General features: G+C 45.5%; 1 protein-coding gene across 1 annotated transcript; it reads right to left on the reverse strand.

Annotated features, from left to right (window-relative positions):
- Positions 1-3,516: 3,516 nt before the first annotated feature.
- Positions 3,517-26,616, reverse strand: GFRA3 (GDNF family receptor alpha 3; the record flags this gene model as incomplete). The annotated part of the gene is made up of 8 exons (XM_080920563.1): positions 3,517-3,606; positions 3,790-3,878; positions 4,239-4,373; positions 4,522-4,625; positions 7,519-7,831; positions 13,471-13,563; positions 18,872-19,159; positions 26,535-26,616. The coding sequence occupies 8 exons, from the start codon at positions 26,614-26,616 to the stop codon at positions 3,517-3,519; spliced, it is 1,194 nt and encodes a 397-aa protein (XP_080776689.1).
- Positions 26,617-26,923: the final 307 nt, after the last annotated feature.

Raw genomic sequence — 26,923 nt, forward strand, 5'->3', positions numbered from 1 at the left:
TGACCTATTAGTCTAATTCAAGCACTTAGCAAGGAATGACTGTACCATTCACACCCTCAGGCCCAGGCTAATGGAGCCAAGGCAAATGGAGAGGTCTTGACTACTCAGAAATCTCTCTGGGAGGAGAGAAAGAAGGAAGGTGGATAGACCCTGCGCCCCCACTGGAGTTTGCAGGGAGGCAGCTTGGCTGAGCATTTCCTGGGCTGGGCAGGCTGTGAGGATACAAGAATACGCAGAGTGGCTTGCCCGTTCTCCCACCACTCGGGCATTAATGTGTGTGCATGCATGTGTGTGTGTGTACAGGAGCATGCACGACCACTCAGATTAGAAGATAACTTACCAGAGTTGGTTCTCAAATTCTACCACCCAGGCTTGACCTGAGTCCTTTACTCCTTGAGCCATTTGCTTTTTAGAAAACTGGGGTTTGGTTTCCCCAAATGGTGATTAAAATATGCTTAAAGCTCTAATTCTGGGAATCTGACCTCTCCAACCTCAGTAGTACCAGTCACACCACATGTGATGTACATGCTAGCACTCATACATATAAAATAAAATACTTCTAAAATTTAATTATTGATTTTATGTATATGAGTACACTGTTGCTATCTTCAGACACACCAGAAGAGGGCATTGGATCCCATTACAGATGGTTGTGAGCCACCATGTGGTTGCTGGGATTTGAACTCAAGACCTGTGGAAGAGCAGTCAGTGCTCTTAACCCCTGAGCCATCTCTTCAGCCATAAAATACTTTCAGGTAGAAACAAACAAACAGCAACAAAAACAATGGCTGGGGTTTGCCTCAGTGGCAGAGTACTTACCTATGGGAGAGGCTCTAGGTTCAATCTTCAGCAACATACACACACACACATACATACACACTTCTACCTGTATCAGAGATACAGGAAGTACTCTGGTTTGGCGTTTAATCCCCATTGTGAGGTATTCACAATATGGAGGTCGGGCATGGTGTTGCACAGCTGTCCCTGGATTCAGAAAGCAGAGGCAGGAGGATCTCTGAGTTGGAAGCCAATCTGGTCTATATAATAAATTTCAAGACAGGTAGGTCTGTATACTGAGACTGTGTCTCAGCCCCTGCCCCAAAAGAAAGTGGAAACAATCTAACTTTGGTATTTAGAGGTGAGGCCTTTGAAAGAGGATGCCCCCATGATTGAATATTGGTGACAGGGGTCGGGGGGGAGAGAGACAGAGAGAAAGCACAGTGATCAAAACCTGCAATCCTAGCACAGGGGAGGCTGACGCAGGAGGATTGTTAGGACTTCATTGCCAGTCTAGGTTACATAGTGAGCTTCGGACCCGCCTGCATCACAGTGTGAGATTCTGTCTCAAACAGAATAAAACAAAAACGGCTGTACATATAACCCCAGCACTTGGCGGGTCGAGGCAGGAGGACCAGGATTTCCGAGTCATTCTCAGGTATGTCATGAGTTTAAGGCCTCCTGGGCTATGTGAGACAATGAATGTCTTAGTTTTTTTTTTTTTTTTTTTTTTTTTTTCTTTTTACTGCTGAGACGAGACTCCATGACTAAGGCAACTTATAGAAGAGTTTATTGGGGGCTTGTTTACAGTTTCAGAGAGTTCGTGACCATCTTAACATGGAGCATGGCAGCAGCAGGCAGGGGGTACTGGAGCACTAGCTGAGAGCTTACATGTGACCTACAAGTAGGAGGCAGATAGCTAACAGGGAATGGCACAGGCTATTGAAAGCTCAAAGCCCACCCCCCAGCGACATGCCTCCTAACCCTTGTTGAATAGTTCCACCAACCAGGGACAGATCATTCAATATGGGAGCCTATAGGACCATTCTTATTTAAACTACCACAGATCCTGTATCAAAACCAAGTCAGGCACACCTTTGGTCCTAGCACTCAGGAGGCAAAAGCCGAGGGATCTGAGTTCAAGGCCAGCCTGATCTAGAGACTGAGCTCTAGGGCAGTCAAGAATGCAGAGAAACACTGTGTCAAAACAAGAACAAGACAAAAAAATTATATGAATTTATGGGGGGCATTCCAAGATTAAGTATGTACAAGCTAATACGGCTGTAGTCTTTAGAGGGGGCACTTCACATTTAAACCATAACTCAGTGGGGCTGAAAGGTTGGCTCATCAGTTAAGGGCACTTGCTTCTCTTACAGAGAACCTAGGTCTGGTTCCTAGTACCCATATGGTAATTATAACTATCTGTAACATTCATAAACATAAAATTAAAAATAGATCTAAAAAATAATTTAGAACTAAAACAGATGGTTAAATGAATCAATATAGGCTCAATGAATGAGGTTTTGGTTTTGGGGGGTTTTTTTTTGTTTTTGTTTTTTTGTTTTTTGCTGTATTTATCATACCGCACACTGCTGGTTTTCTTTGACCGTCTTCTCTGTGTCTCTACTCTTGTGTATGAGAGGTTTGAGACTTGCCACCTCAGAACCTCTTCCATCCTGCACAGTGTCTTACAGAGACAGGGCTGACCTGATGCCCTTTGAAGAGTGACTGAATGAATGAGCAAACTCACCGCTCTCTAAATATAGTAAACATTTCTTTACTCCAGTAGGATTAAATTCCCTGAGAGCTAGGAACAGCCTCTGCTTCCTTCTGGGTGTATTATGATCTAGAACAGATCAGTAACGTGAGGGTCCAATACCTGTTGTGGTTGACTAATTCCCCACCCCCAGCTGTAGTGGCAGATTCCAAGCAGGATCCCAGAATCATCTAGAACTAGGCTAAATGCCATCTTTATCATACTATTCTTCTTCTAGCTCTGTCAAGAGAGGCCAAGAGACTTGCCTGAAGTCCCACAGCAGTTAGCAGTAGGGTTACTGTGTCTCTTCCTTGCCCTGTTAATACCCTTTGTAACATATCACTCCTTCTGTAAAAACTTACCATTTAAGAAAATGGGTGAAGATCAAAGTCTTAAGTCAAAATGTTTAATCACGACCTGAGGGGCGGGAGGGGGCGGTACTTGGGGACAGTAATAAGAGTTAAGCAAGACCCAAAGGTTTTAGCTCTTCATGCCCAAATGTTCGGGATTGCCTGGCTGAGCAGTCAAGACTTCAGTGGGAGTGGGAAGTGGGGGCTGGAGCAACAACCTTCCTCATAAAAGGAACATTTTTCTACATGCCTCAGAACACTCAGCCTGCCTTCCTGGAAAAGACAACAGGGAATGACTGAGTCGTTAGCCCCTGGGTGGTCCTGGGAAACAGGAAGAAGAGCCGAAGGTGGGAAGCTAGTCACCACCAGAATACACAGCCAAACTGGAATACAAAGTCCTAAGGAGCAGCAGCCTGAGCCGGAAGCAGGGGCACGGGAAGTTTGAAAACCAGCCACTCGGGATCTGAAGGGTCACGGCCCTTGCTTCTTCTAAGACCTCATCTGGAGCAGACAGGATGTGCAGTGAGATGCCTGGCTGCATCTTCTTCCAGAGGCTGACATTTTCTCTCCCATCACAGGCTACAAGTCAGTCTGGGTGTGCTAGGGAGGACAAAGGACCCCGAGGAAGCGCAGCTACCAGAGGGTCTGCAGCAGAATCAAGGTAAGGATGAAGAAAGAGAGGGTGGGTTGCCTTGGCTGCGGCCTCAGAGCAGAATTGATGTTCTGTGGAAGAAATGGAATAGTGTCAACTCAGGACAGCCTTTCATCATGCAAGCCTAAGGGAAGAGCCATGACTGTTCCCTTCCTGTGACACAACTCCAGTACGTTGTCTCTTTGTATGCTTGGTTTGTATTTTCTCCAAGCAGTGCAGCAAAAGCTTGAGGTATGTGACAGAGAAAGTCCTACCTGCTGCTGCATCACAGAGAAAGTAGAGTCTGCCCAGTCCTGGGAGAAGAGTTGCCTGTGGAAACGCATCTTTGCTGCAATGGCCTCCACTACGTAGAGGGAAGAAAAAGAAAAAGATTGGGACAGTGGGCCTGTGTTTCTCAGACTCCGGGGCAAGAAGGGGAAGGGACAGTGTGCCTGTGTTTCTCAGACTCCGGGGTAAGAAGGGGAATGCCAAGGGTCCCCGGGATACAGCTAGAGTGGAATATGGACTCGATCTTGAACAGGTAGCACTGAGGTCACTCTGAGAGGGGGAGAAGGAGTAGAAGGGAGGAAGGTTCAGGCTGGAGGGATGCTCGACTGAAGAGATGGACAGGGCCCATGTGGACCACTTAGCTGAATATTCCCCCCTCTCTCTCTGACAGAGGATGACCTTTTACAGGGTCTGGGCGTGAGAGGAGCATACGCACTGAGGCAGGGGTTCTGGGAGAAGGACCTTTCCAGCTGTTCACACTCATCCTGCAGGTTGCCACTGCCTCGACAGGTGCAACTTAAGGCAACAGTAGTGTTGATCTTGCTGATGAAGTTTGGGGTCATGGCAGTCCCTGTTGGGAGAAGGGAGGGGCCGTCAACGGCAAGACAAAGTCCAACTCCAGCCTCTGTTTCCTTCGACCTATCTCAGGACTATACCATCCTGGGCTCCGTCTCAGAGCTGACCAGCCTATTGACTCTCTATACATGCCCCAGCCTCACCAATTAGCCCCAGGTATGCCCGCAGACATCTGGACTGCTCAGTTGCACAAGTCCCGAGGATGTCCATAGGATGACAGTGAGTCTGGAAGTCCATCAGGCGTGATCTAGAAGAAAGGGAGTTTCCAGGGTCCCCACTGAGGATCTGGATCACCAGTCCTTCAGCTGGCCACGCCTGTCTTCATGCCAGCTCCTCCCCTGCCTTCAGCTACCCCATCACAGTTGTGCAAGCCCCACAGCCCATCACTATGACTGTGAGCTCCACAGACCCTAGTTCCATGATCTCAAACAGCCGTTTTCAAGTCTCTCTGACATAAACCAGAGAGGAGGACCAGGCTGCCTTTCAGGAGGATGAACTTCAAGGGTGCACATATGACATTTGGCATATCACCCGGCCACACTCAGTGTTTAGCCAATGCCAGATACAGTGATCATTAATATTCATCCTGTATTAGGTAAGCTGGTTTCTCTTCCTGTGGCTGCAAGAGAATACAGCTACCCCAACAAAGCAATTTAGGGAAGAAAGGGTTTACTTTAGGTCACAATTCCAGGTTACAATCCAACCTCACAAGGAACCCACATCAGCAGAAGCTGTGACTAACAGAAGTTAGCTGTATCTGCCATGCAGAGGGAGAGAGTAAACTCAAGCATGCTTGGACTTAGCTCACCCTCATTTTATACAGCCCAGGACCCCAAGCCTAGGGAATACTCACAATGGTGGCTCCTCCCATTACTGTAATTAAATGTAATTCCCAGGGCTGGAGAGATGGCTCAGCAGCTAAGAGCAGTAGCTGCTGTTCTAGAGGACAAGGATTCTTAGCACCACATGGTGGCTCACAACCATCTGTAACCCCAGTCCCAGGGAGTAAATGCCTTTCCTGGCTCTCAGGATACCAAGCATGTACATATACATACATGCAGTCAGACAAAATACATATAAAATTAAAATAAGTAAATCTTTAAAACAAGCAAACAAACAAACAGCTTCTATCAGTTGTCTTTAGGTGCTAAGATTTTGACTATGCCCTTCTGTACATATTTTTCCAGTTTAAATGACAGTTTGTCTTGTGCTAAATTAATTGTTTAGATGGGGCTGGAGAGATGGCTCAGTGGTTAAGAGCACTGACTGCTCTTCCAGAGGTCCTGAGTTCAATTCCAGCAACCACATGGTGGCTCACAACCATCTGTAATGGGATCCAATGCCCTCTTCTGGTGTGTCTGAAGACAGTGACAGTGTACTAATATATAATAAATAAATTTGTTTTAGAAAATGTATAAGGTGATAGGAATGGCTAGAACAGGAATCATTAGGAGCACAAAATGGGTGAAGACTAAGTCATGATCCTGCCTTCTAAAACCATCTTAGAAAGCTGACTCCAGCCACACATGTTGACACACACCTTTAACTCCAAGCAGAAGCAGACAAATGTCTAGGAGTTTGAGGCTAGGCTGGTCCACATAGGAAGTTCCGGACCAGCAAGCCTACATAGAAAGATCCTGTCTCAATAAAAAGAAAAGAATAGGAAAAAGAGAGCAGACCCTCTACCTATAAACCCTCACATTGTTTCGTTTCTTTCTTCTATGACCCGCTCATTTGTAAACTGAGGAGAAGACAAACCAGTAAAAGCAACTGTCTTACAGGTTTCTTGTGAGGCTTATATAAGTAAACAGTAAGTGCTTAAAGCAGCACCGTGTCCTTAAGAAATGGCTGGAAATGTTAGTGTTATCATTGAGAGCTCCCAGTATAAGCTTTAAAACAAAGATTCGTTGTTTTTCTGTGTATGGGTGCTTGCCTGTATGTATGTATGTGCACCACACGTATGCTCCGCGTCCATGGAGACCAGAATATGGAGTTGGATCCCCCGGAACAGGAGGTACAGGTCCTCTACAGCAGCCTCGGACATCTAGATATCTCCCTAGCACCTAACCTGGGTCTTAAGTGACATCTGTTTGACTTTGAAACATCTCACCCCGCCTCCATACTTATGAGGTGAGATACACACCATCTGTAAAAAACTCAAGACACAAATGTGCCTACGCTTGTTGTCCAAATAGAAAACTGTTTGGCAGGAAATGCTCTCCAGATTTCAGAGGCAGAATGTTGAATGATGTTTTAGCATATATATGTTTGGATTTTTTAAGAATATATTAATCATACATTGCAGTGGGCTTGTAGTGACATCCCATTACACCCTTAATTTTCATCTTTTGAGGTGGTCTTGCTGTGTTTTCAAAGATGATCTTAAATTTCCTCATGCCTTGGGCTTCTAAAGTTCTATCTAGTTTTCTGCAAAAAACTAGGATGACAAACAGATCCCATGGGATTCTGGCCAAGTACAGAAGACCAGCCGTGCTCTCAGTGAACACAGTGCTTGTTAAGAAGTTGATTTTAGGGGCCTGGAGAGATGGCTCAGTGGTTAAGAGTGGTCAATTCCCAGCAACCACATGGTGGCTCACAGCGATCTGAAATGGGATCTGATGCTCTCTTCTGTACTCACAAACATAAAATAAGTAAATAAATCTTTTTTTTTAAAAGAGAAGCTTATATTTGAGCTCTTGTTGGCCTCAAGTTCAGAATCTATATATGAGGATTTCTTTTTTTTTCTTGAGAATTTTTTTTAAAGAATATTTTATTTATCTTAAAGATTATTTTATTTATCTCATGTATGTGAGTACACTGTCGCTATCTTCAGACACACCAGAAGAGGGCATCAGACCCCATTACAGATGGTTGTGAGCCACCATGTGGTGGCTGGGAACTGAACTCAGGACCTCTGGAAGAGCAGCCAGTGCTCTTAACTGCTGAGCCATCTTTATAATCCCCCACCCCCTCTCAGGAAATTGAGGGGAAGTCTGGGGCACATAATGTAGTGGACAGCTTGTACTACAGAAGGAAGGAAGGGCAGGAGGGTGCGTTTCATCTTAGGATGAAATATCGCAGGAGGAACAGCCAGTGGGCTCGGGGTTCCTTGGGGAACCAGACCCAGTTGCAGAGGGCACCTGCACAGAGGGTCCGCACGGCAGAAGCTCCGCAGATCCAGGCAATTGGGGGCCACGGATGGGAGGGCGCAACTGGGGGCGATGGTGTTGCGCCGGCGTTCCCCACAGCCCGCATCTTCAGGCGCACAGGGACACAGCAGCAGGCCCTGAGCATGGGACTCCGCTGCCTTCTCAAAGAAGGAGCGCAGCTGGGCAAGGCAGAGATGGCGCTGGCAGCGGATCCCCGAGCACGCCTCCGCGTAGGCCTTGCGCAGGCGGTCACACTTGTCGTTAAGAGTACACAGCATAGCGAATTTGAGGCAGAGGTCCGAGTCTGTGGGGAGAGTAGCAACCAGTCACTGAGCAGTCTCACTAGGAAACCCAGCAAACCCCTGATGTGACAAGTAGTTGAGATAGCAGGAAAAAAGGATTGTCCTGGATTAAGCCACTCCTGCCCACACTCCTCACACAAATTCTATCAGGTTCCCTGTCTTTATCTTGTCAAATCATCATCACCACCACCACCACCATCACCATCATCATCACCATCACCAGCAACATACATCTAACACTCACTTATCTGGCATGCAAGCAGTTGGCAGCTCAAACACAAAAAACAACAAACAAAAAACAAAACAAACAAACAAACAAAAAAACCCCACCACCACCAACAAAAAACAAAAAACAAAAAACAAAAAACAAAAAACAAAAGCAAAACAAAACAAAAAAACCCCCCATGTTCCTGGATCCTATGCAGTGAGACCTGACGGCGGGAATCACAAATCAGAAGCTCTGCAACATCCAGAGAACTTTCCGACCGCTAAAAATCACAGATGGGGGCTGGAGAGATGGCTCAGTGGTTAGAGCACTGACTGCCCTTCCAGAGGTCCTGAGTTCAATTCCCAGCAACATGGTGGCTCACGACCATCTGTAATGAGATCTGATGCCCTCTTCTGGTGTGTCTGAAGACAGCTACAGCACACTCATATACATTAAATCAATACATAATTAATTAAAAAAAGAATATGAAACAAGACTTTAAGGCCAATCTGAACTATATATCAAGACCCTGTCTCAAAAATAAGAAATATCTTAAAAACTAGTACCTGTACGTATTCCTTCTTTCTTTTTTTTTTTTAGATAGGTAGGTCAGGCTGGCCCCAGAATTCACATTGTAGCTGAGGATGACCTTAAACTCCTGATCATCCCACCTCTACTTTTCAAGAATTTGGATTCTGAGTTCTTAGGAATGTGGACCACCACACCCAGCACTGTGTATTCTTTCTCAATAAGTTCACAGCCTCATTGTCATGGGGAAAAATGTATCACCCCCTTACTGGATTGATGGCTTCCACCCTGAGTGACCCCTGTGGGGAATGAAATGCTTGGTTCTTTTTCTGCCCAACACTCCACCCATCCCATTAGAATGGTTGATAACAAGCAATTTCAAAGTCCTCAGGGACTTTTGAAAAACTACTTTACTGGCCACCTTCAATGTGGGTAAATATTCCACTTCAGTGTGTTTTTTGCCATTGCTGCTCCCACACACCCTTTCTGATGATCGGGGGCCCTAATGGGCTCTGGAGGTTTCCCTAGTAATGGTTGCCTTTTGATGACTTCTGTGAAAGTAGATAACACACTACAGCTCAGACTTTCATCCTAATGCAGCAGGACTAGAAACTTCCCTTCAAGTCCCCTCAGTCTGTGCTCTGCCAAGGACCAGCCTTGGCTTGGAGAGAGAAGGGGTGTCTGGGAGCAGCGAAAACAAACGACTCAGAGTCAATTGTGGGTCCAGGCTGACAGAGGCTCTGCCGGAGACACCTTCCCAGCCTGCTTTCTCTCTGATCTGCTTTCTCTGGAGATCTCCAAACAGCGCTCTCTCTATTTCCTGCTCAAGACAGTTGTGCAAGCAAGCAGTTCTCTCCTGCTGGTCTGAACATTCTCTGGACAGCTCATCTCTTGCAGATTATAAGCCCAGTCTTTTATTTTACATATCCAGCCATTGACTCCAGGTTCCCTTTTCATTATCCTGTGGATCAAGCATCCCGTGACTCAACCCTTTGATTCTTAGCACATTTTTCTTTTCTAACTTTGCAGAAGAATTCAGAGATCTGCCTGCCTCTGTTAAGCACAGAAATTACTATCTCTACCAAGCCTAGGCTTAAGCTCATTCTGTCCAGGCTAACCTTGAACTCAGGAATTTGCCCACCCTTGTAAGCATAAAAAAGCAAAACAAAACAGAAAACCAAAAACTTACAGCTAGGTGGGATCTCCTGCAAGCCCTAAATCTCTTTCTCCTTAATATCTTTCTGACAAGTTGGTTCACAGGGAGATCTCCAGAAATCTCCAGAGGAAGCAGGACACAGAAAGTAATCTCAAAGTTGTCTCCAGCAGAACGCAGTCCACCAGCATGGACCCACGATTTGACTTAGGACCCTTTGTTTTCAGTGCTCCAAGACACCCCTTCTCTCAGAACCTCCTCTCCAAGCAGATGAGCCGAGGCTGGTCCTTGGCAGGTGGTGCTCAAACAGTGACAGGGAGAGGGTAGGTAAGTACTGGGCAAGTTTAGTTTGGAACGGATTTCATTTAGGGTATCATAACACCCCTCCTTCTTGTAAGATAGAACTGGGTAAAGGAGTAAAGACTCGGCAAACAAAAATCCAACTAAAAAAGCGGAGAAATAGATGTCAGGGTTTTAAAACAAGTAGTTACTAAGAAAGATGTCAAGATGTACACAAGGCTTTTGCAAGCTTTCTTTGAGATTATACAGAAGGTTAATCCATTGTTCCCTGAGGAAGGGTCATTGAGCCCTGACACACAATGAAAGGTCGGTAAAGACGTTCACAAGTAGATACAAACCGCAGCATGAAGAAATGTCTGAGCAGCTCTGTTCTTGTGGAGCTCAGAGGAGAGAGAGCCTTCGGGACTGAGGTGGTTAGTGATCTACCTCACTCCAGCCCTGCCTCGGTGGAATCAGCTTGCTCCGCTTTGGTTAATTTTGGGGAAACTATACCTTTACCACAGCTGCCACCAATAGCCCCCTTGATGCTGAAGGCTTTACTGGCTAATCTTGCTATTTCTGAAAGGGGAACTGGATTGGAAGAGCCCCTCCCCCCAATCCAGGCAGTGCTTTAGGTTCAGAAGAGGAGGTCTCTAACTATCAGAAGGAGAAGTGGCCTCCTCTCCTGAAAAGCAGTACCAGACGCCACAGGCCTGGCAGCAGGTAGCAAAGGCTTGCCTCTTGGGACAGTTTTTTTGTTGTGGAAAATGAAGTATGAGGAGGTCAGAAAAGAAATGATTTTCAAGAGAAGAGAATGGGGATGAGACACATCAGCTATTGACTAGAACAGGAGCATTTTTGGATCCTAAGGCACAATTAAAAATACCAAAAGAAGATTTGGTTATCTCAGACCTTGCTATTACAGTCTGGAGGAAGTTTCCCTCTTCTGGGTCACACACCTCAGCTTTGGCAGATGTCCACCAGGACAGAGAGGAGCCTTATGCTGATTTTGTGGCTTGTCTAAATGAATGCAGTCACAAAAAATAATTCCTAAATGAAGAGGTGGCGAGTGTGTTGTTGAGACAGTTAGCTTGCAGGAACACCACTGAATCCTGCAAGGCATTCTGGAAACGTCACACTTTGTCCGCCTCTGTGCTGACTTTACACCCTTGCTGCTCCAAGGCCTTGCAATTGAGGCACCTTCCAATGGAGGCACCTTCCCAGGGGCATTCCCATTTCAAAAAGGATCCAAGCTCTGGCCTTTGTTCCAGCTGTGGACAGCCTAGGCACATAGACCTCTAAAACCCTCAAGGACACAGCGGTGCAGAGTTCTATGTGCTGAGCAGGTGCTGACCCTCCCGCTACATTGTATCCACACTGCCAGAAAGGTTACCATTGGCAGAGAGAATGTAGATCTGAAGAATATCACAAAAAACAGCATGCCACTCCCCATTAAAGGGAATTGTCCTCAGCAGGGAAACTTTCAGAGGGCCCAGCCCCAGGCTCTTCAAACAATGGGGGCCAGCAGGAATCCTTTTGCTCCAATTAACCAAGCATGCAAGTTGACTTTTTCGGTCAGCCAAGAGGGTGCAGGATTAGATCTCTACCACCTCAGTCACTTTAACTCCTGATTCTCCACCAGTGTCCACTGCCCACAGGCACAGTAGGGCTATTTTTAGGTAGAAGCACTATCTCCCTACAAGGGATACGTGTAATTCCAAGAGTTATTGATTCTAAGTACACAGGAGAAGTAAAGATCATGTTGCAGCCGCCCACAGAAACAGAACAGATTCATGCAGGACCAAGGGATGTTCAAATGTGTTGCCATTCCGTGTTAGGGGTCAGTCACACAAGTGCCATGCTGCCTTTTCCAGGGTCTCTATGAGGATCTGCTATACTACAGGATCTGAGGGAGTCATCAGGGAAGTTCCCGCGTGACTGGCCCCACAGTGTAAAGGGTAGGGAGGGTATTGAATAAGGCTGGAAAGTTTCTCTACTCTCTTGTTCCTCCCAATGCAAAATGGCTGGGCTTTGCACAGCATTGGAGGGTTGTCCCACACCATTGAGTGTGGGGGGAGAAGATGTAATGGGACAAATTGCAGGCCAGTTTTTGCCATGGAGGGTGGGGGAGGACAGGGAAGGACCTAAGTCCCCTGACCCCTCCCAGCAGAGAGCCACCAGGGGAGACTGGCTTTTAACACAGCTCATCCAAAACTTTAAAATGTCAGGCTTTTTTTTTTTTTTTTGTCTAAAATTTGTTTAAATGCTTGTTCTTCCCCCGGAACAGGAACGCCTGAAACAATGTTCGTGCCTTTTAACCCAAAATTGTTTAAAACTTTTTAAAATTGGTTTTAAAATTCTCTTGAGCCTCAGAAAATCATATTGGATGTGGAAAACAAACCAACTTAGACTATAACAGGAAAGTGCTTTATCTTTTTTAAACTTAAAACAAAATTTTATAGGGGGCTGTAGAGATGGCTCAGTGAGGTTAAGAGCACTGACTGCTCTTCCAGAGGTCCTGAGTTCAAATCCCAGCAACCACATGGTGGCTCACAACCATCTATAATGGGATCAGATATTTTTCTGGTGTGTCCGAAGACAGTGACAATATTCTCATATACATAAAATAAATAAATCTTTTTTAAAAATTTTATAAGCTTCAAGGACTCCACTCATCTACCTCCTACAGGTTAAACTTATAATGTTAATAACTATTACTTAATTCTTTAGTAATAAAATAACAGTATCTACTTAAGTCAGCTTTTTCACAGACAAGCTGTTTCTGCCTATCCCAGATACATAGTTAATATGGCATCTTCTTCCTCAGCTAGTTCCTCTTCCTTCAGCAGGTGAAACAAATATCCCAACTTTTCCCTCTGCTTTTCTTAATGCAACACAGGTGACTTCCCACTTAAAGGACCTACTTTCGGGACCTAGATTCCCTTAACACCCTGGTCTCATTTCTGGGCCTATAACAACCAACCACTGATATGCTGCCAATAAAGCTGTTACAGGCTTCACATGAGCATTGTCCCCCTCTGCGCCCCGTAGTGACTATGCCACAAGCTTATTGTTCTGAAGAAAGGAAGTTGTGATCAGTCATCAAGAACAATACGGGTGGAGATCCCCGACTCTCCTGATAGAATGGAGGAAGTTCTGGAAACTACCAGTCATCTGCAGCTGACTGGCCAGGGGAGAGCCATGCCACGTGCAGCATCTGAAAAGACAGCCTGAGCTTGGTGTACTCTGGGTTGGGTCTCACAGAGAGAAAACAGGCTGGAAAGCTGTGTCAGGCAGAACCTAGCCTGCCAGCCTGGGCCCACAATTTGACTTTGAGTCATTTGTTTTCGATGCTCCCAGACTCCCCCTTCTCTCAGAAGCCCCTCTCCAAGCCAAGGCTTGTCCTGGGCAGTGCTCCTCTCAGGTGCCCTTCCCTCAGAGCCCAGCCCTAGCCCCCCTTTCCCCATCTGCACCTGGTTTGAGCATGCTCAGCTTGCTGAGATTCATTTTCCAGGGTTTGCTGGTCACTGTGTCTTCATAGGGTGAGACATCCAATTCGTAGTCGCCTAGAGAAAATAGGGAGTGTGTGAATGCCAAGAACAGGACCTTCGAAGGGGAACAGGGGGGCCCGAACCTGCTGGGTCAGGATGCAACACCTCGTACAGCAAAAGGAAAGATATAGCCCCTTCTTACCTAAAGCTGCAAGCCATGCAGAGTTGGGAATCCAGAGCACACACACACACACACACACACACACACACACACACACACACATGCACACATGCATGTCATTTTCTCCTCTCCTACAAGGCTTTGAGTTGGTAAGAAGAAACTGAGGATGAGGGGTGACTTGCTTTGATTCACATTAGCTTAATAAGAAGGAGAACTAACTAGGCTAGGCTTGGTACTGCATGCCCACTAGATCTTCAGAGCAAGACTCTGTCTCAAAGAAAAGAGGAGGGACTGTAGGTGGGCTATAAAAATCTACACTGATTCCAGAATTTCTGCTCCTAAGAGTAGACATTGCCTGAAGGCACACAATCAAGCAAGAAGATGCTTTCTCTTGCCATTCGGGAAGAGCCAGAATGGATTGTGTTCTAGGCTTAACAACTGGCCATGGAGACACATGCTTGCCTTAGCACAAAAATGGAAGTAAGGCCAGGTACTGAGTTGGACCAAAAGGAGAAAAGCCAGAGGAAGAAAAGACACAGTGACCTTTTAACCAATACATTTCTCCCAGTCACCCATGGGACTATAGGCTCCTGGTGGGGCTGTAATTAAGTTAGAAGCATGGCGGGTGCTCAATAAATGTTAATAAATAAATAAATACTAATTAATAAACCAAATAAATAATAATAAATTGAAATCAATCAGACTGGAAGAAAGAGGTGGATTTGCTGGGTGTCACCCAAGAGGCCTTTGTAGATGCATCTTGAGGACTGGAGGGACATGGGTGATGTCAGACAAACCGAAGAGGATGGGCTTCAAAAAAGGAGAACTTGGGAGCTCCTAAAGGACAAGAGGGAGGTGGGAGAACCCCAAAATGCCTCTGGGAAAAATCAAAAAGAGGAGCGGTTAGGCCAAGGAGTGGAAAGCAGGAACTAGGAATGTGGCAGATGGTGATATCACTTCCAGTGACTGCCCTGGCACCCAAGCTGGTGGGAGCATTACACCTCCCACCTATTGCCATGGTACTTCTGTCTTGGGGTTTTAGTGCCGTGAACAGACATCACAACCACGGCAATTCCTATAAAGGACAACAATGAATTGGGGCTAGTTTACAGCTTCAGAGGTTCAGTCCATTTCATCATGGCCGGAAGCATGGCAGCATCCAGACAGGCATGGCATGGTGCTGTAGAAGGAACTGAGAGTTTTGCATCTCGATCCAACTTCAGCTATGAAAGGACTGACTTTTCCTACCCTGGGCAGAGCTTAAGCATATGCCTTTAAGCCCACCCCCACAGTGACTCACTTCCTCCAACGAGGCAACACCTCCTAAGAGTAGCCCTTCCCATGGGCCAAGCCTATTCAAACCACCACAACTTCCATGCTATCTGTGAGAAGACATGCTCAGCCTACTGGTATCAAGCTTGGCCAAGTGACTTGCTTTAGCCAATGGAGTTTAGGCAAAAATGATGTCTATCCCATTGGAGCAGAAGTTATGAGAACCATTACATGTCTCTGCTGCTCCTCTTTTCTCTCTACCAGTCTGGACCCTCCTTGAGGACCAAAGGTAAAACAAAGTCCGTGGTTAGAAAGCTGGCATCAGATGTGACACATGAGCAAGAAACACACTTTCCTTCTCTAAAGCTAGTGCTCTGGGGAGGTCTGTGTCTCAGAGCTGGCATAACAAGGCCCTGGGTGAGATCCCTAGCTCCAGAAAAGGGGAAAATTCAACTAGGGGAGAAAAAGAAACAATGCAATTAGTATCTAGAGATAAATTTCTATGGTAATAACATTTTTTAAAAAATGTATGGCTTAGCTTTGTGATTGGGCAATATGAGGTAAGGAGGCTGTTACTTAGGCTAAAAACCCACAGTCCCCATACAAAGCCAAAGCACTTGGTAACATTGTTACCTGCGATGACTGGGAAGATCATACAGGAGGAAGACTGTGAATGAGCTTGTACTTTGGGGGCGGAGAAGGCAATAAATATTGCTATGTATGGATTGCTATTGGCTGTGACTGGCAAGGTGTTGTAAGACTAATTGAAGCTTAGGAAAGAACTGTCCAGTTTGGCCTAAAGGAACTAGCCACTTGGGAGGCTAAGGCAAAAGAATTGCCTAAGCCCAGGAGTTCGAGACCAACCTGGGTAACATAGTGCAATCAATCTCATCTCCAATAACAACAAGAACAATAATAATTGAACCTTGATCAGTTAAAGTGCTTGCAGTGCAGGTATGAGAATCTGAGCTTAGATTACCAGCATCACATTAAAAGCTGGGCCTGGGAGGCTGGAGGGATGGCTCAGTGGTTAAGAGCACTGGCTGCTCTTCCAGAGGTCCTGAGTTCAAATCCCAGCAACCACATGGTGGCTCACAACCATTTGTAATGAGATCTGGTGTCCTCTTCTGGTATGTCTGAAGACAGCTTCAGTGTGCTCATGTAAATAAAAAAGATCTTCCTTTTTCTTTTTCTCTCTCTACTTTATGTTTTGAGATAAGAGTCTCTTCCTAAACCTGGATCTTGATGATTTGTCTAGACACACCACACTGATCTGCCTGTCTCTACTGAAGTCTTCCATGATCAGCTTTTAAAAAATATTAATTTTTTTATTTATATGAGTACCCATATATGTGTATGTGTGTGTTTGGAGGTCAGTGGCAAGAGACTTTTTGTTTTGTTCTGGTTGTTTTTTTAAGAGAGCATTTCTCCATGTATCTTTGGCTGTCCTGGAACTCATACTATAGACTAGGTTGGTCTTGAACTCACTGAGATGCAGTTGTCTCTGCCTCCAGAGTGCTAGGATTAAAGGCATATGCCATCACTCCACCACTCGGCTAAGACAAGGATCTTTTAATTAGGTTGAGAAGGAGATACATATCTTAAACTGTGGGAAAGACTACTGGGCTCATGAGATACCAGAAATCAAAAATATAAAAAGCAATTATGTGTTGTTCAGCCAAGAGCTACCAAACCATATTAAAAAAGACCATGAGACCAACATCCTTCAGGCAGGAAGCAGGCTGAGAATATTGCTCAGTCCCCAAGGAGGCTGCAGTCTCTCGGGCCCATTTTAACCATGACCAAAGAGAATAATAGAACAGCAAGAACCTGGCAGAGGACTGGGCCGAGAGCCCCAGAGAACAACAGACTGGCAACTCCACTGCCAGCAAAGGGAAGAGGCCTTTCAGCATCAGCTGAGAGTTGCATGCACCTCATGCCTCCCATCCACCCCTTTCTTCAAAAGTTATCTGTCTCAGTTCTGTTCCTTGCTTCGGGCATGGAAGGCAGGTGGCTTGTCTTTTCAGTTTACAGGTTTCTAGATCAAGAGGAGCCAGATTCAGACCCAGCAGAGAAAATTCCATGACCTGGACATATGCCTATCTTCTCAACACTCAGAGGTTGAAGGCAGAAAGATCACACATCTGAGACCAGTCTGAGCATGACCCTTGGGCAAAAATATTAAAGTGTCCAAGTGTCAGAGATGGTGTTGGATCCCCAGAGCTGGAGTTATAGTCGTGAGTTTCCTCCTGGGTGCTGGGATTTGAACTCCGGTTCTCCAGAAAAGCAGCCAGTGCTCTTAACTGTTGAGCCAACTCTGGAGCCTTCCTCCCTATACCCACCCCATTTTTTTAGAGACAAAGCATCTCTCTGACCTGGAATTAATTAAGCAGGTTCAGCTGTCCGGCCAACACACCCCTGGGGTCTGTCTATCTGCTTCTCTAGCACTGGAATTACAAATATTACTTGCCCATTTGTTTTGTTTTGTTACGCGGGCTCTGAGATCAAACTTAGGTCTTCATGTTTGTAAGGTTGCCTGAGCTACCTCCCCAGCCCTTTTGGATTCTTTTTATTTGGATTTTTTATTTTGTTGGTTGAGACAGGGTCTCACTATCATAGGCTATTCTCAAATTTGTGGGGAACTCTCCCTACCCCAGTCTCTTGAGTACTGGGATTATAAGCCTCTCCAAGCTCACCCATGAAAATTGTTTTTTTTACCATATTACTTTTTTGTTACCATAACATAGTCCATTAAAAGCTGACCAGTAAGCCGAGCAGTGGTAGCATATGCCTTTAATCCTAGCAGAGGCAGGTGGATCTCTAAGTTCGAGGCCAGCCGGGTCTACAGAGGCGTTCTAAGACAGCCAGGACTACCCAAAGGAACCTTGTCTTGAAAAATCAAAAATTAATTAATTAGCTAATTAATTAAAAAGCTGACCAACAGAGACAGGGGCCTATGAAAAGAGACAGATGTGCCTTCTCTCTTACTGTCTCCTGACTGGTGAGTGATAGCCTTTCTGTTAAAGACTGTAATGACTATTTCCTGCTCTCTCTGAACAAGTCAATTCCTTGGTTTTCTAAACCTATTTATGAGCTGAGACTATCTCCTCATTTTCTCTCAACACCCTGTTCAGGAACTTCTCAGGCTGGGATTCTCCCTGGTCTGGAGCTTGTGAAGACAAAGATACAGGTAAGGAAAATGGACAGAAGGGCCAGCAAAATGGCTCAGCAGGTAAGAGCATTTGCCGCCAAGCCTAACAGACTGCGTTCGATTCGCAGACCTCACATGGTAGAAGAAGAGAGCCAATTTCACAAAACTGTCTTCTGACCGCTACATGCACACCTTGACATGCATATGAGAATATATCTGCATATATGAATGAATGAATGAATGAATTTTTGAGACAGGGTTTCCCCATGTAGCCCTGACTGCTCTAGAACAAACTCTGTGGACCATGCTGGCCTTGAACTCCGAGACTTGTCTGCCTCTGCATCCCGATGGATAGGACTGAAGGCATGTGTGCCCAGCTGAAAATATGTTTTAAAAAAGAGTAGAAAGGGCTGGAGAGATGGCTCAGTGGTTAAGAGCACTAACTGCTCTTTCAGAGGTCCTGAGTTCAATTCCAGCAACCACATGGTGGCTCACAACCATCTGTAATGGGATCTGATGCCCTCTTCTGGTGTATCTGAAGACAGACACATGTGTACTCACATACATAAAATAAATAAATTAATTTAAAAAAAAGAGTAGAAAAAGATATAGGAGAAGGCAAAGTTTTAAGGAGCAAGAAGACAATGCCAAATTGTCCCTCCATTTCTTACTGATGCCACATGCAAAATTCATTTATCCCCACGAAATATTAACCATCCAGAAATGACTTCCCCAAATCCACCCTCCCTGCTTAGCTCACTGTAGGACAGTGGCCTTACCAAGGCTCCGGATGGGGTGAACGGTCCAATAAATGTCCAGACAGGTAGCTTGGTGCTTCATGCGCCGGTGGCACCTACAGTCTATCAGGGAGCTGTTCCTGAGTTGTTGTGCTGCCTCCAGGCAGTCCGCAGACATGGCCGACTCCTCTAAGGGCAATGGCCTGCTTAAACTGGAGGTGCAGGAGCCCAGGTGCTGGTAGGCAGCCTTGCAAGCAGGATTAGCCTCGCACTTCTTTCTGGCCTGGAGACAGCTATTTACAAGCCTGTGTTCTGTGGGAAGGGAGTCTCCTGAAAAGGCAGAAATCAAGTGAGCCCACAAAATCTGCCTGAGAATACTAAGTCATGAGGCAGGGTAGGGGAAATTCTCGATGAAGCCATGAGAAAATCTAAGGGTATCACAAAAGCCCTTAAGAACTAGTGTAGAGGGTGATGAAGAGATCAGCAGCTAAGAGCACTGGCTGCTTCTTCCAGAAGACCCAGGTTCGACCCCCAGCCCACATATGGTGGGCTCAAAGCTGTCCATAACTCTAGTTTCTGGGCATCCATCACCCTCTTCTGACTACCAAGGTCACCGGGCATGTGTGGTGGACAGATGTACATGTAGCCAAAACACTTATATACATAAAAATAATATATATATATATATGCATCCTGAATTGGTGTGTGTGTGTGTGTGTGTGTGTGTGTGTGTGTGTGTGTGTGTGTGTGTATACTGAACAATCTGCAGACATCATGACAGACATGAAGCAGACAAGGCCCAAGAATAGATGAGGATGGGAAGAGGTTACTTAGTCTCTAAGGAGGCAGAGTAGGCCAGGTATTTGGACGGGAGAAGGTGGTCCTAGGTTGAGCCATACCACCAGCAGGGCTTCCATCATAACCAGGGTTGAGGGTGTTAAGGGAGCAGCGAATGAGGCAACAACTTTGAGTCTTTTGTTTGAAGCACCTTAAGGTTGACTGGCAAGAGTGAGTAGAGGGGGCTTGCTGCTAAGCCTGGTACCCTAAATTCAATCCCTAGAACCCACAAGTGGGGAGAGAACCGACTCTCAACAGCTGTGCCATGGCATGCATCCTCACACACATCATTAAACCAAACATTGTTATTAAAGTGTGTGGGGGGGGAGGGGTTGATCCAATTATTTGCTCAGAAATGCTGAGATCAGTTACAGTTCAGTCCTGGAAGAAGCTCTTGCTTCTAGGACATAGTGTACCTACTATGCATCAGGGCACATTATTTCCTGATAGCTGTTTAAAGCCGTGGTTCTCAACCTGTGGGTTGAGACCTCTTTGGAGTCCAAAGACCCTTTACAGGGGTCACATATCAGACATTCACATCACAATTCATAACAGTAGCAAAATTACAGTTAGGACCTAGTGACAAAAGAATTTTATGGTTGGGGGTCACCCCAACATGAGGAACTGTATTAAAGGGTTTGACTTATTAGGAAAGTTGAAAACCAGAAAACAAAATGGCAGCCAAAAGATTGGGAAAAGATCTTTACCAACCCCACATCTGATAGAGGCCTAATATCCAAGGTATACAAAGAACTCAAGAAGTTAGACACCAGAGAATCAAACAACCCTATTAAAAATGGGGTACAGAACTAAACAAAAAGTTCTCAATTGAGGAATATCAAATGGCTGAGAAGCATCTAAGGAAGTGCTCGACATCATTAGCCATCAGGGAAATGCAAATCAAAACAACCCTGAGATTCCACCTCACACCAACCAGAATGACTAAGATCAAAAATTCAGATGACAGCAGATGTGGTGAAAGAGGAACACTTCTCCACTGTCGGTGGGGTTGTAAACTGGTACAACTACTTTGGAAATCAGTTTGGCGATTCCTCAGAAAATTGGACATAGTACTACCTGAAGACCCAGTTATTCCACTTCTGGGCATTTACCCCAGAGAAGCTCCAACATACAACAAAGACACATGCACCACAATGTTCATAGCAGTCCTATTTATAATAGCCAGAAGCTGGAAAGAACCCAGATGTCCTTCAGTAGATGAGTGGATACAAAAATTGTGGTACATTTACACAATGGAGTACTACTCAGCTATCAGAAACAATGACTTTATGAAATGGATGCATCTAGAGAATATCATCCTGAGTGAGATAACCCAACCACAAAAGAACAGACATAATATGCAGTCACTGATAATTGGATACTAACCCCAGAAAGCTCTGAACACCCCAGAAACAACTCACAGACTATATGAAGTTCAAGAAAAAACAAAGGCCAAAAAAAAAAAAAAAGAAAGAAAAGAAAAGAAAAAAGAAAAAAGAAAGAAAAAGAAAGAAGAAAAACCATTATGCTTAATCTTTACACACCAAGAGAATTTTGACTATTTCCAGGTTACATCCTGTTTTACATGTACTTTATGCTCATTGTAACTAGTGAGATTTTAATGCATACTATCAAACCTTTAAAAAAATTAAGTACTGACAAAAATGTATTCATATACTTTTATGCAAAAATGCTTAAAATCTGTACATTTATCTTTGTTTTTTAAAATAAAGTTGTTCAATTTAAATAAAACTTTTAAAAAGTAAATTAGCTTAAAACTTGGTAACAGTTTCACAAATTTCTACATATGTCTAACAAAAGATCCAAGTCTGTAATAATCCATCCCTCTACATTAGCTACATTTAAATTTAAAAAAAAAAGTTGAGAACCACTGGTTAAAAGTCACAATTTGGGGCTGGAGAGATGGCTTAGTAGTTAAGAGCATTGGCTGCTCTTTCAGAGGTCCTGGGTTCAATTCCCAGCACTGTGGCTCACAGCCATGTGTAACACCAGTCCTAAGGGATCCAACACTCCCTTCTGACCTCCTGCAGCACCAAACAGCAGGCATGTGGTGCACACACACACACACACACACACACACACAGGCAAATCACTCATATACATAAAATTACAATATAATGTAAATGTTAAATGTCCCAACCCTAGGACACTTTTGAAAACTTAAGTGAAAATGTTAGCAGTCATTGTTGATTCTGCCCACACATGTGTGAAGGTCAGAGGACAATTCACAGGGTTTGGGTCGCTTTTTCTGCCATGTAGATCAAAGGAATTGATCTCAGGCCTTTACCCACTGAACCACCTTGCCAGCCCCCGGATTTACCTTATTTATTTTGTGCATATATCTGCCTTCACTGTGTATGTGCACTGTGTGTGTAAAATGTGTGGTGCATTTTCCTAATGACTAAGGAAGTTGAAAGAGATGAAAAGCTTGCTAGACACAAGCTTGTTAGTACCCACTTTAAACCCCAGCACTTAGAAGGCAGAGACAGAAAGATCTCTGTGAGTTTTAGGATAGCCAGGGCTACATAGAGAGACCTTTTCTTAAAGAGAAAAAAAGGAAGAGAGGAGAGAGAGAGAGAGAGAGAGAGAGAGAGAGAGAGAGAGAGAGAGAGAGAGAGGGTGGGAAGGAGGAGGAGGAGGAGGAGGAAGAAGAAGAGGAGGAAGAGGAGGAGGAAGAGGAGGAAGAGGAGGAGGAAGAAGAAGAAGAAAAGAAATCTATACCAAACGAGGGTCATGGATTTAAGCAAGCTGAGAATTTAGAAAGTTTAGAGATACTTATTACATGGGTTAGTGGCTCATTTCAATTACTGAACTAAATATGTGGAGTCCTAACCCATTCCAAAAAAAAAAAAAAAAAAAAAAAAACAAGCTCCCTCAGGACTCCTCCTAGCCCTGATGGATTTACCAGCTTCAGGACACAAGGAACTTGGAAGACACTTTGCTTTTCAAGTAGAGGTTGCTTCCTGGGTTGTAAAGCATGGGCTTAACTCAGAGCAAGGTCATAAATGTATACAAAGCACAGATGTTTGCCTTAATTGACACGTACGTTCCCCCTTCTTCTTGGCTGGTACTAGGAAACTGAATCTAGGGCCTTGTTCAGGTTAGGCAGGGGCCCAGTAGACTTTGTTCTTTTTCTCTTCCATTTTTTATCTAAAGTTCTACGCTGATGATTGGAAAGTGAACCCAGGGTCTCACCCATTCCAGGTGAGTGCTACCACAGATCCATATTCTTCTCTTTCCTTTTAAATATTATTTTTAATATTATTTATTTACGTGTGGTTTTTCAAGACAGGGTTTCTCTGTGTAACCTTGGCTGTCCTGGAACTCACTCTGTAGACCAGGCTGGCCTTGAACTCACAAAGATCTGCCTGCCTCTACCTCCTAAGTGCTGGGATTAAGGTGTGCCACCACTACCCAGACTATTTATTTTTGAGACAGGGTCTTCCTAGGTATCCAGGACCGATTGGAACTTGCTATATAGCCCAGCTGCTCTAGAAGTCACTATGTAAACCGGGCTGACCTTGTCAAATACACCTGCCATTCGCTGTACTTTAGCAGTTAATGAGGAAGGTGCTATTATGTTTATCTCTGATCTTAGCTTAGCATCCACACGTTAGTAGTGGGGAGTCCTGGTGGCAGCCAAACCAGACTGATGAGTACTAAGATCACGGGTGTGTGCAACCACACCACCTTTTCCTCACTCTTAACCTAAAAAAACAAAAACAAAAACAAAAAAAACATTCTTTTAGAGATGTAATTAGTGGCTATTTAAAAGCCAGAAAAGCCAGGTATGGTGACTCCTGCCTTTAATCCCAGCACTTGGGAGGCAGAAACAGGTGGAGCTTTGTGTGTTCAAGGCCAGCCTGGTTTACACAGTAAGTCCCTAGACAGCCAGGGCTGGGTATAGAGACCCTCTCTCAAAAACACAAAACAACAAAAAGTCTGATGCTGCACAGCATGGTGACACATATCCTTTCCTAGGACTCAGGCTGGAGAGGCAGGTGTTCTCTGAGAGTTCAAGGCCCGCTATGATTACATAGTGAGACACTGCCTGGAGAAGAAAACTTAAAAAAGCCAGATGACTTCATAGTTCTATACTAAGGTGTCCCAGTTTCTCCTGAAGGAGTGAGTACCCTTGGGCTCCATGCCTATAATATTACATCCAGAATTAAGCAATAGCAGCCCCATTTAAGCATGCTGTGCCTTTTTTAACTGGCCCTAACTGGAATCATCAGAGAAGGATTAATGGTCAGCCTCTGCTTTGGAACAGAATAGGCCTCATTTGTTTCTCTCCAGTGTGTTTCCCTGCATGGACACCCATTTATGGATGAATGAGCCAAGAGAAGGAACAAACATGGCGGATGTAGCCAGCCAAGCCTGGCTCAAAGTCAGAACCTCTATGTGTGGTTAAGGGTGAACAGTGGAATTCTTTACTCAGTTGTTAACAATTCCCTGTTGATCTCTGCTCATAAACAGTGATATGTGGCATGTGTATCTGTGTGTGTGTGTGTTGTGTGAAAGTGTGTGTGTGTGGTGTGAGACTATGTGGTATCCATGTTGTGTGAGTGTGTGTGTCTGAGTGATTGTGTATGTCGTATATGTGTATCTGTATGTGTGTGTGGTGTGTGTGTGTGTGCATATGCACACATGCATGTGTATGTGTGCATGGGGGTGTGATGCTGGGGAGTAAGCTCTAGAGCCTCATAAATGATGTAGAGTGGTTACACTTACACCTCAGCTCCATCCTCAGGCCCTGGGAAGGCCACTTGAGCAGAAATTATTGCATATTACTGTGGGATGAACCTGCCATTCATTCTGCTTCAGCAGTTAATGAGGAAGGTATTTAACGCATGTCTCTGACCTGAGCATGCAGCCACAGGTTAGTAATGGAGAGTCCTGGTGGCAGCCAAGCCAGGTTAACGAGCTCTTCCTGCCTACGTTCACAGACGGAGGCAGGCTGTATAGACTAGTCTTTCCTCTTCTCATCCACTTCTCATGTGTTTGTTGTATGTGCACGTATGAATGTATGTCTGGATGCCCATGAATGTGTTTGTGTGTCAAGTGCCTGTGGAGGCCAACAGTCAATGTTAGGTACCTTCCTTTTTGGCTCCCCAGTTTTATTTTTTGAGAGGTTTTCTCACCATACCTGTAGCTCACCCTTTTGGCTAGCCTGACTGTCCAGCAAGCCCCTGTCTCCACCTTCCACAGCCTACCCTACGCTGATGCACATATGTAAGCTGCTGCTCCCAGCTCTTACGCAGTTGCTGGAGGTTTAGAATTCATGCTTGCACAGGAAAAACTCTACCTATTGAAGCCATCTCCCAGACACATTTGCTACCCTTCTCTACCCCTTTGTTTTTTGTTTGTTTGTTTGTTTTTGTTTTGTTTTGGAGACAGGGTGCTGCTGTGTACATAGCCCAGGCTAGCCCAGACAGTGCTGGAGTTACAGCTTCATGCGCTGCTTGCTCTCTTGCTTGGGTTGATTGTTTTGTTTTGGCAGGAGACCCACAATGAGACTCCAAGTGCCCTTCCTATTCCTAAAATCTTTCCATGGATTGTGGTCCTTAGGCTTCTCTTCCTTGGGGTAGACACGGTTCTACAACAGGGCCTAAACTATTTAATGCCACAAACTCTTGCTGTAGATCACTTATCCTCTGGGGAAGGCATTATACTGGGCACCTTGCAAGAGGAAAGCCATATGACCTGATGGGGAGTTCCCTACTGAATCTTCGGACTCCTAACAGTAGGAATCATGGTGTCTCTGACTCTTTTGCCTGCTCTTGGGACTCTTTTTCTCCTATTGGGTTGCTTTGTTCAATATGAGGCTTTTACCTTGCCTTACTGGGTTATACTTTGTCACGTTTGGTTGTTTTCTCTTGGAGGCCTGTTCTTTTCTGAAGGGAAATGGAGTGGGGAGTGGATCAGGGGAGAGAAAAAGTAAGGGGAAGTTGAGAGGAGAGGAAACTTGTATAATGAGAGAGAAAAATCTATTTTCAATTAAAAAAAAAAGCATATCAAACAAATGGATTTCAAAAGAAACCAAGGAAGAAAGAAAAAAGAGAAAGAAAGAAGTCCACAAGTAAACAAACAACAACCACCCCCTATACCCAGCAAGACTGAGGGTGTAACTCGGTTGTGTGCTCTATTAACCCAACACCTTTGGTTCCATCATAAACCAGGAGGGTTCAGCGGTACATATCCTAGCCCTTGGGAGGGAGAAGGAAGGCCACTGAATGAGACTCTGTCTCCAAAACTAATTAATTAAAAAGCATATCCCAGTGTAGGAAGAGGGCAGGTTGGCGGTAAACTTCTCAACAATAAAAACAGGTGATGAGCTTAGCAAATTCTAGGCAGTTTACAAGCCTATGCTGTGCAAGTCTGTGCAAATTCCCTTTACTTCTCTAGTTCTTTGCTTCCCTCAAGAGGTATAGAAGAGCTGAAGGCCACTCAGGGCCAGTGGCAGCCTCTGATCAGATTCTCCTCATCTCCTGCGGAAAACTGAGTTGGTAGTGTCTAGGCTGCAGTTTGTCCAATGACTGCTTTAGATGCACCTCAAAAGAGGGAAGACGTAGAAACGGGGCGCAGAGACGCTTGGGCAGCCAGGATTTCCTGGGACTCCACCTACATGAGTCCATACTCTTGCATAGTCTTGGAAACCAGACCCTTTCTGACACTCTGGGCTTCCTACTTCCGTTCCCCAGACCCGAGGGACAGAGAAACGCGACCAGAAGGCAGCTAGATGCACCTTTCTCAGCAGCAGCAACCAGTGTCCCGCCAACACTCTCACCACCACCTGCCCTACAGCCCCAGGGGTTTCTGGCTGAGCGAATGCTCGGGCGACACTTACCTGCTCCAAGTGGCAGCCACAGCGACAGCACCAGTAGCAGGATCACCAGCGGCGGCGGTCGCGGGCTCTGGGAGAGTCCCATGGCGGGCGTGGATGCTTGGGAAGCGGCGCTCAGCCTGCGCTGGACGCCGCGTTCCCCTGCCGTAGTGCTCGGGACTAGGCGAGCTGGGCTCCTTCGGCCGACACCTCCCACCGCCGTCTCCCGCCCCTCCTCGCGGCGCCGCCACTCTCCCACTAGGGTCGTGGGCACCGCCCTCCAACTCTGAAGCGCCGGGCAGCATCGGGCGTCTATTAATCCAGGACCCAGAATGGGACGAGAGAGACTTTAGGGCCGCTTGGGGTCAACAGCGAGCGCCACGAGAGTCTGCCCACCTACTGACTGCTGCCCA

The sequence above is a fragment of the Micromys minutus genome (assembly GCF_963924665.1).
Source record: "Micromys minutus genome assembly, chromosome: 8".
NCBI classification, from domain to species: domain Eukaryota; kingdom Metazoa; phylum Chordata; class Mammalia; order Rodentia; family Muridae; genus Micromys; species Micromys minutus.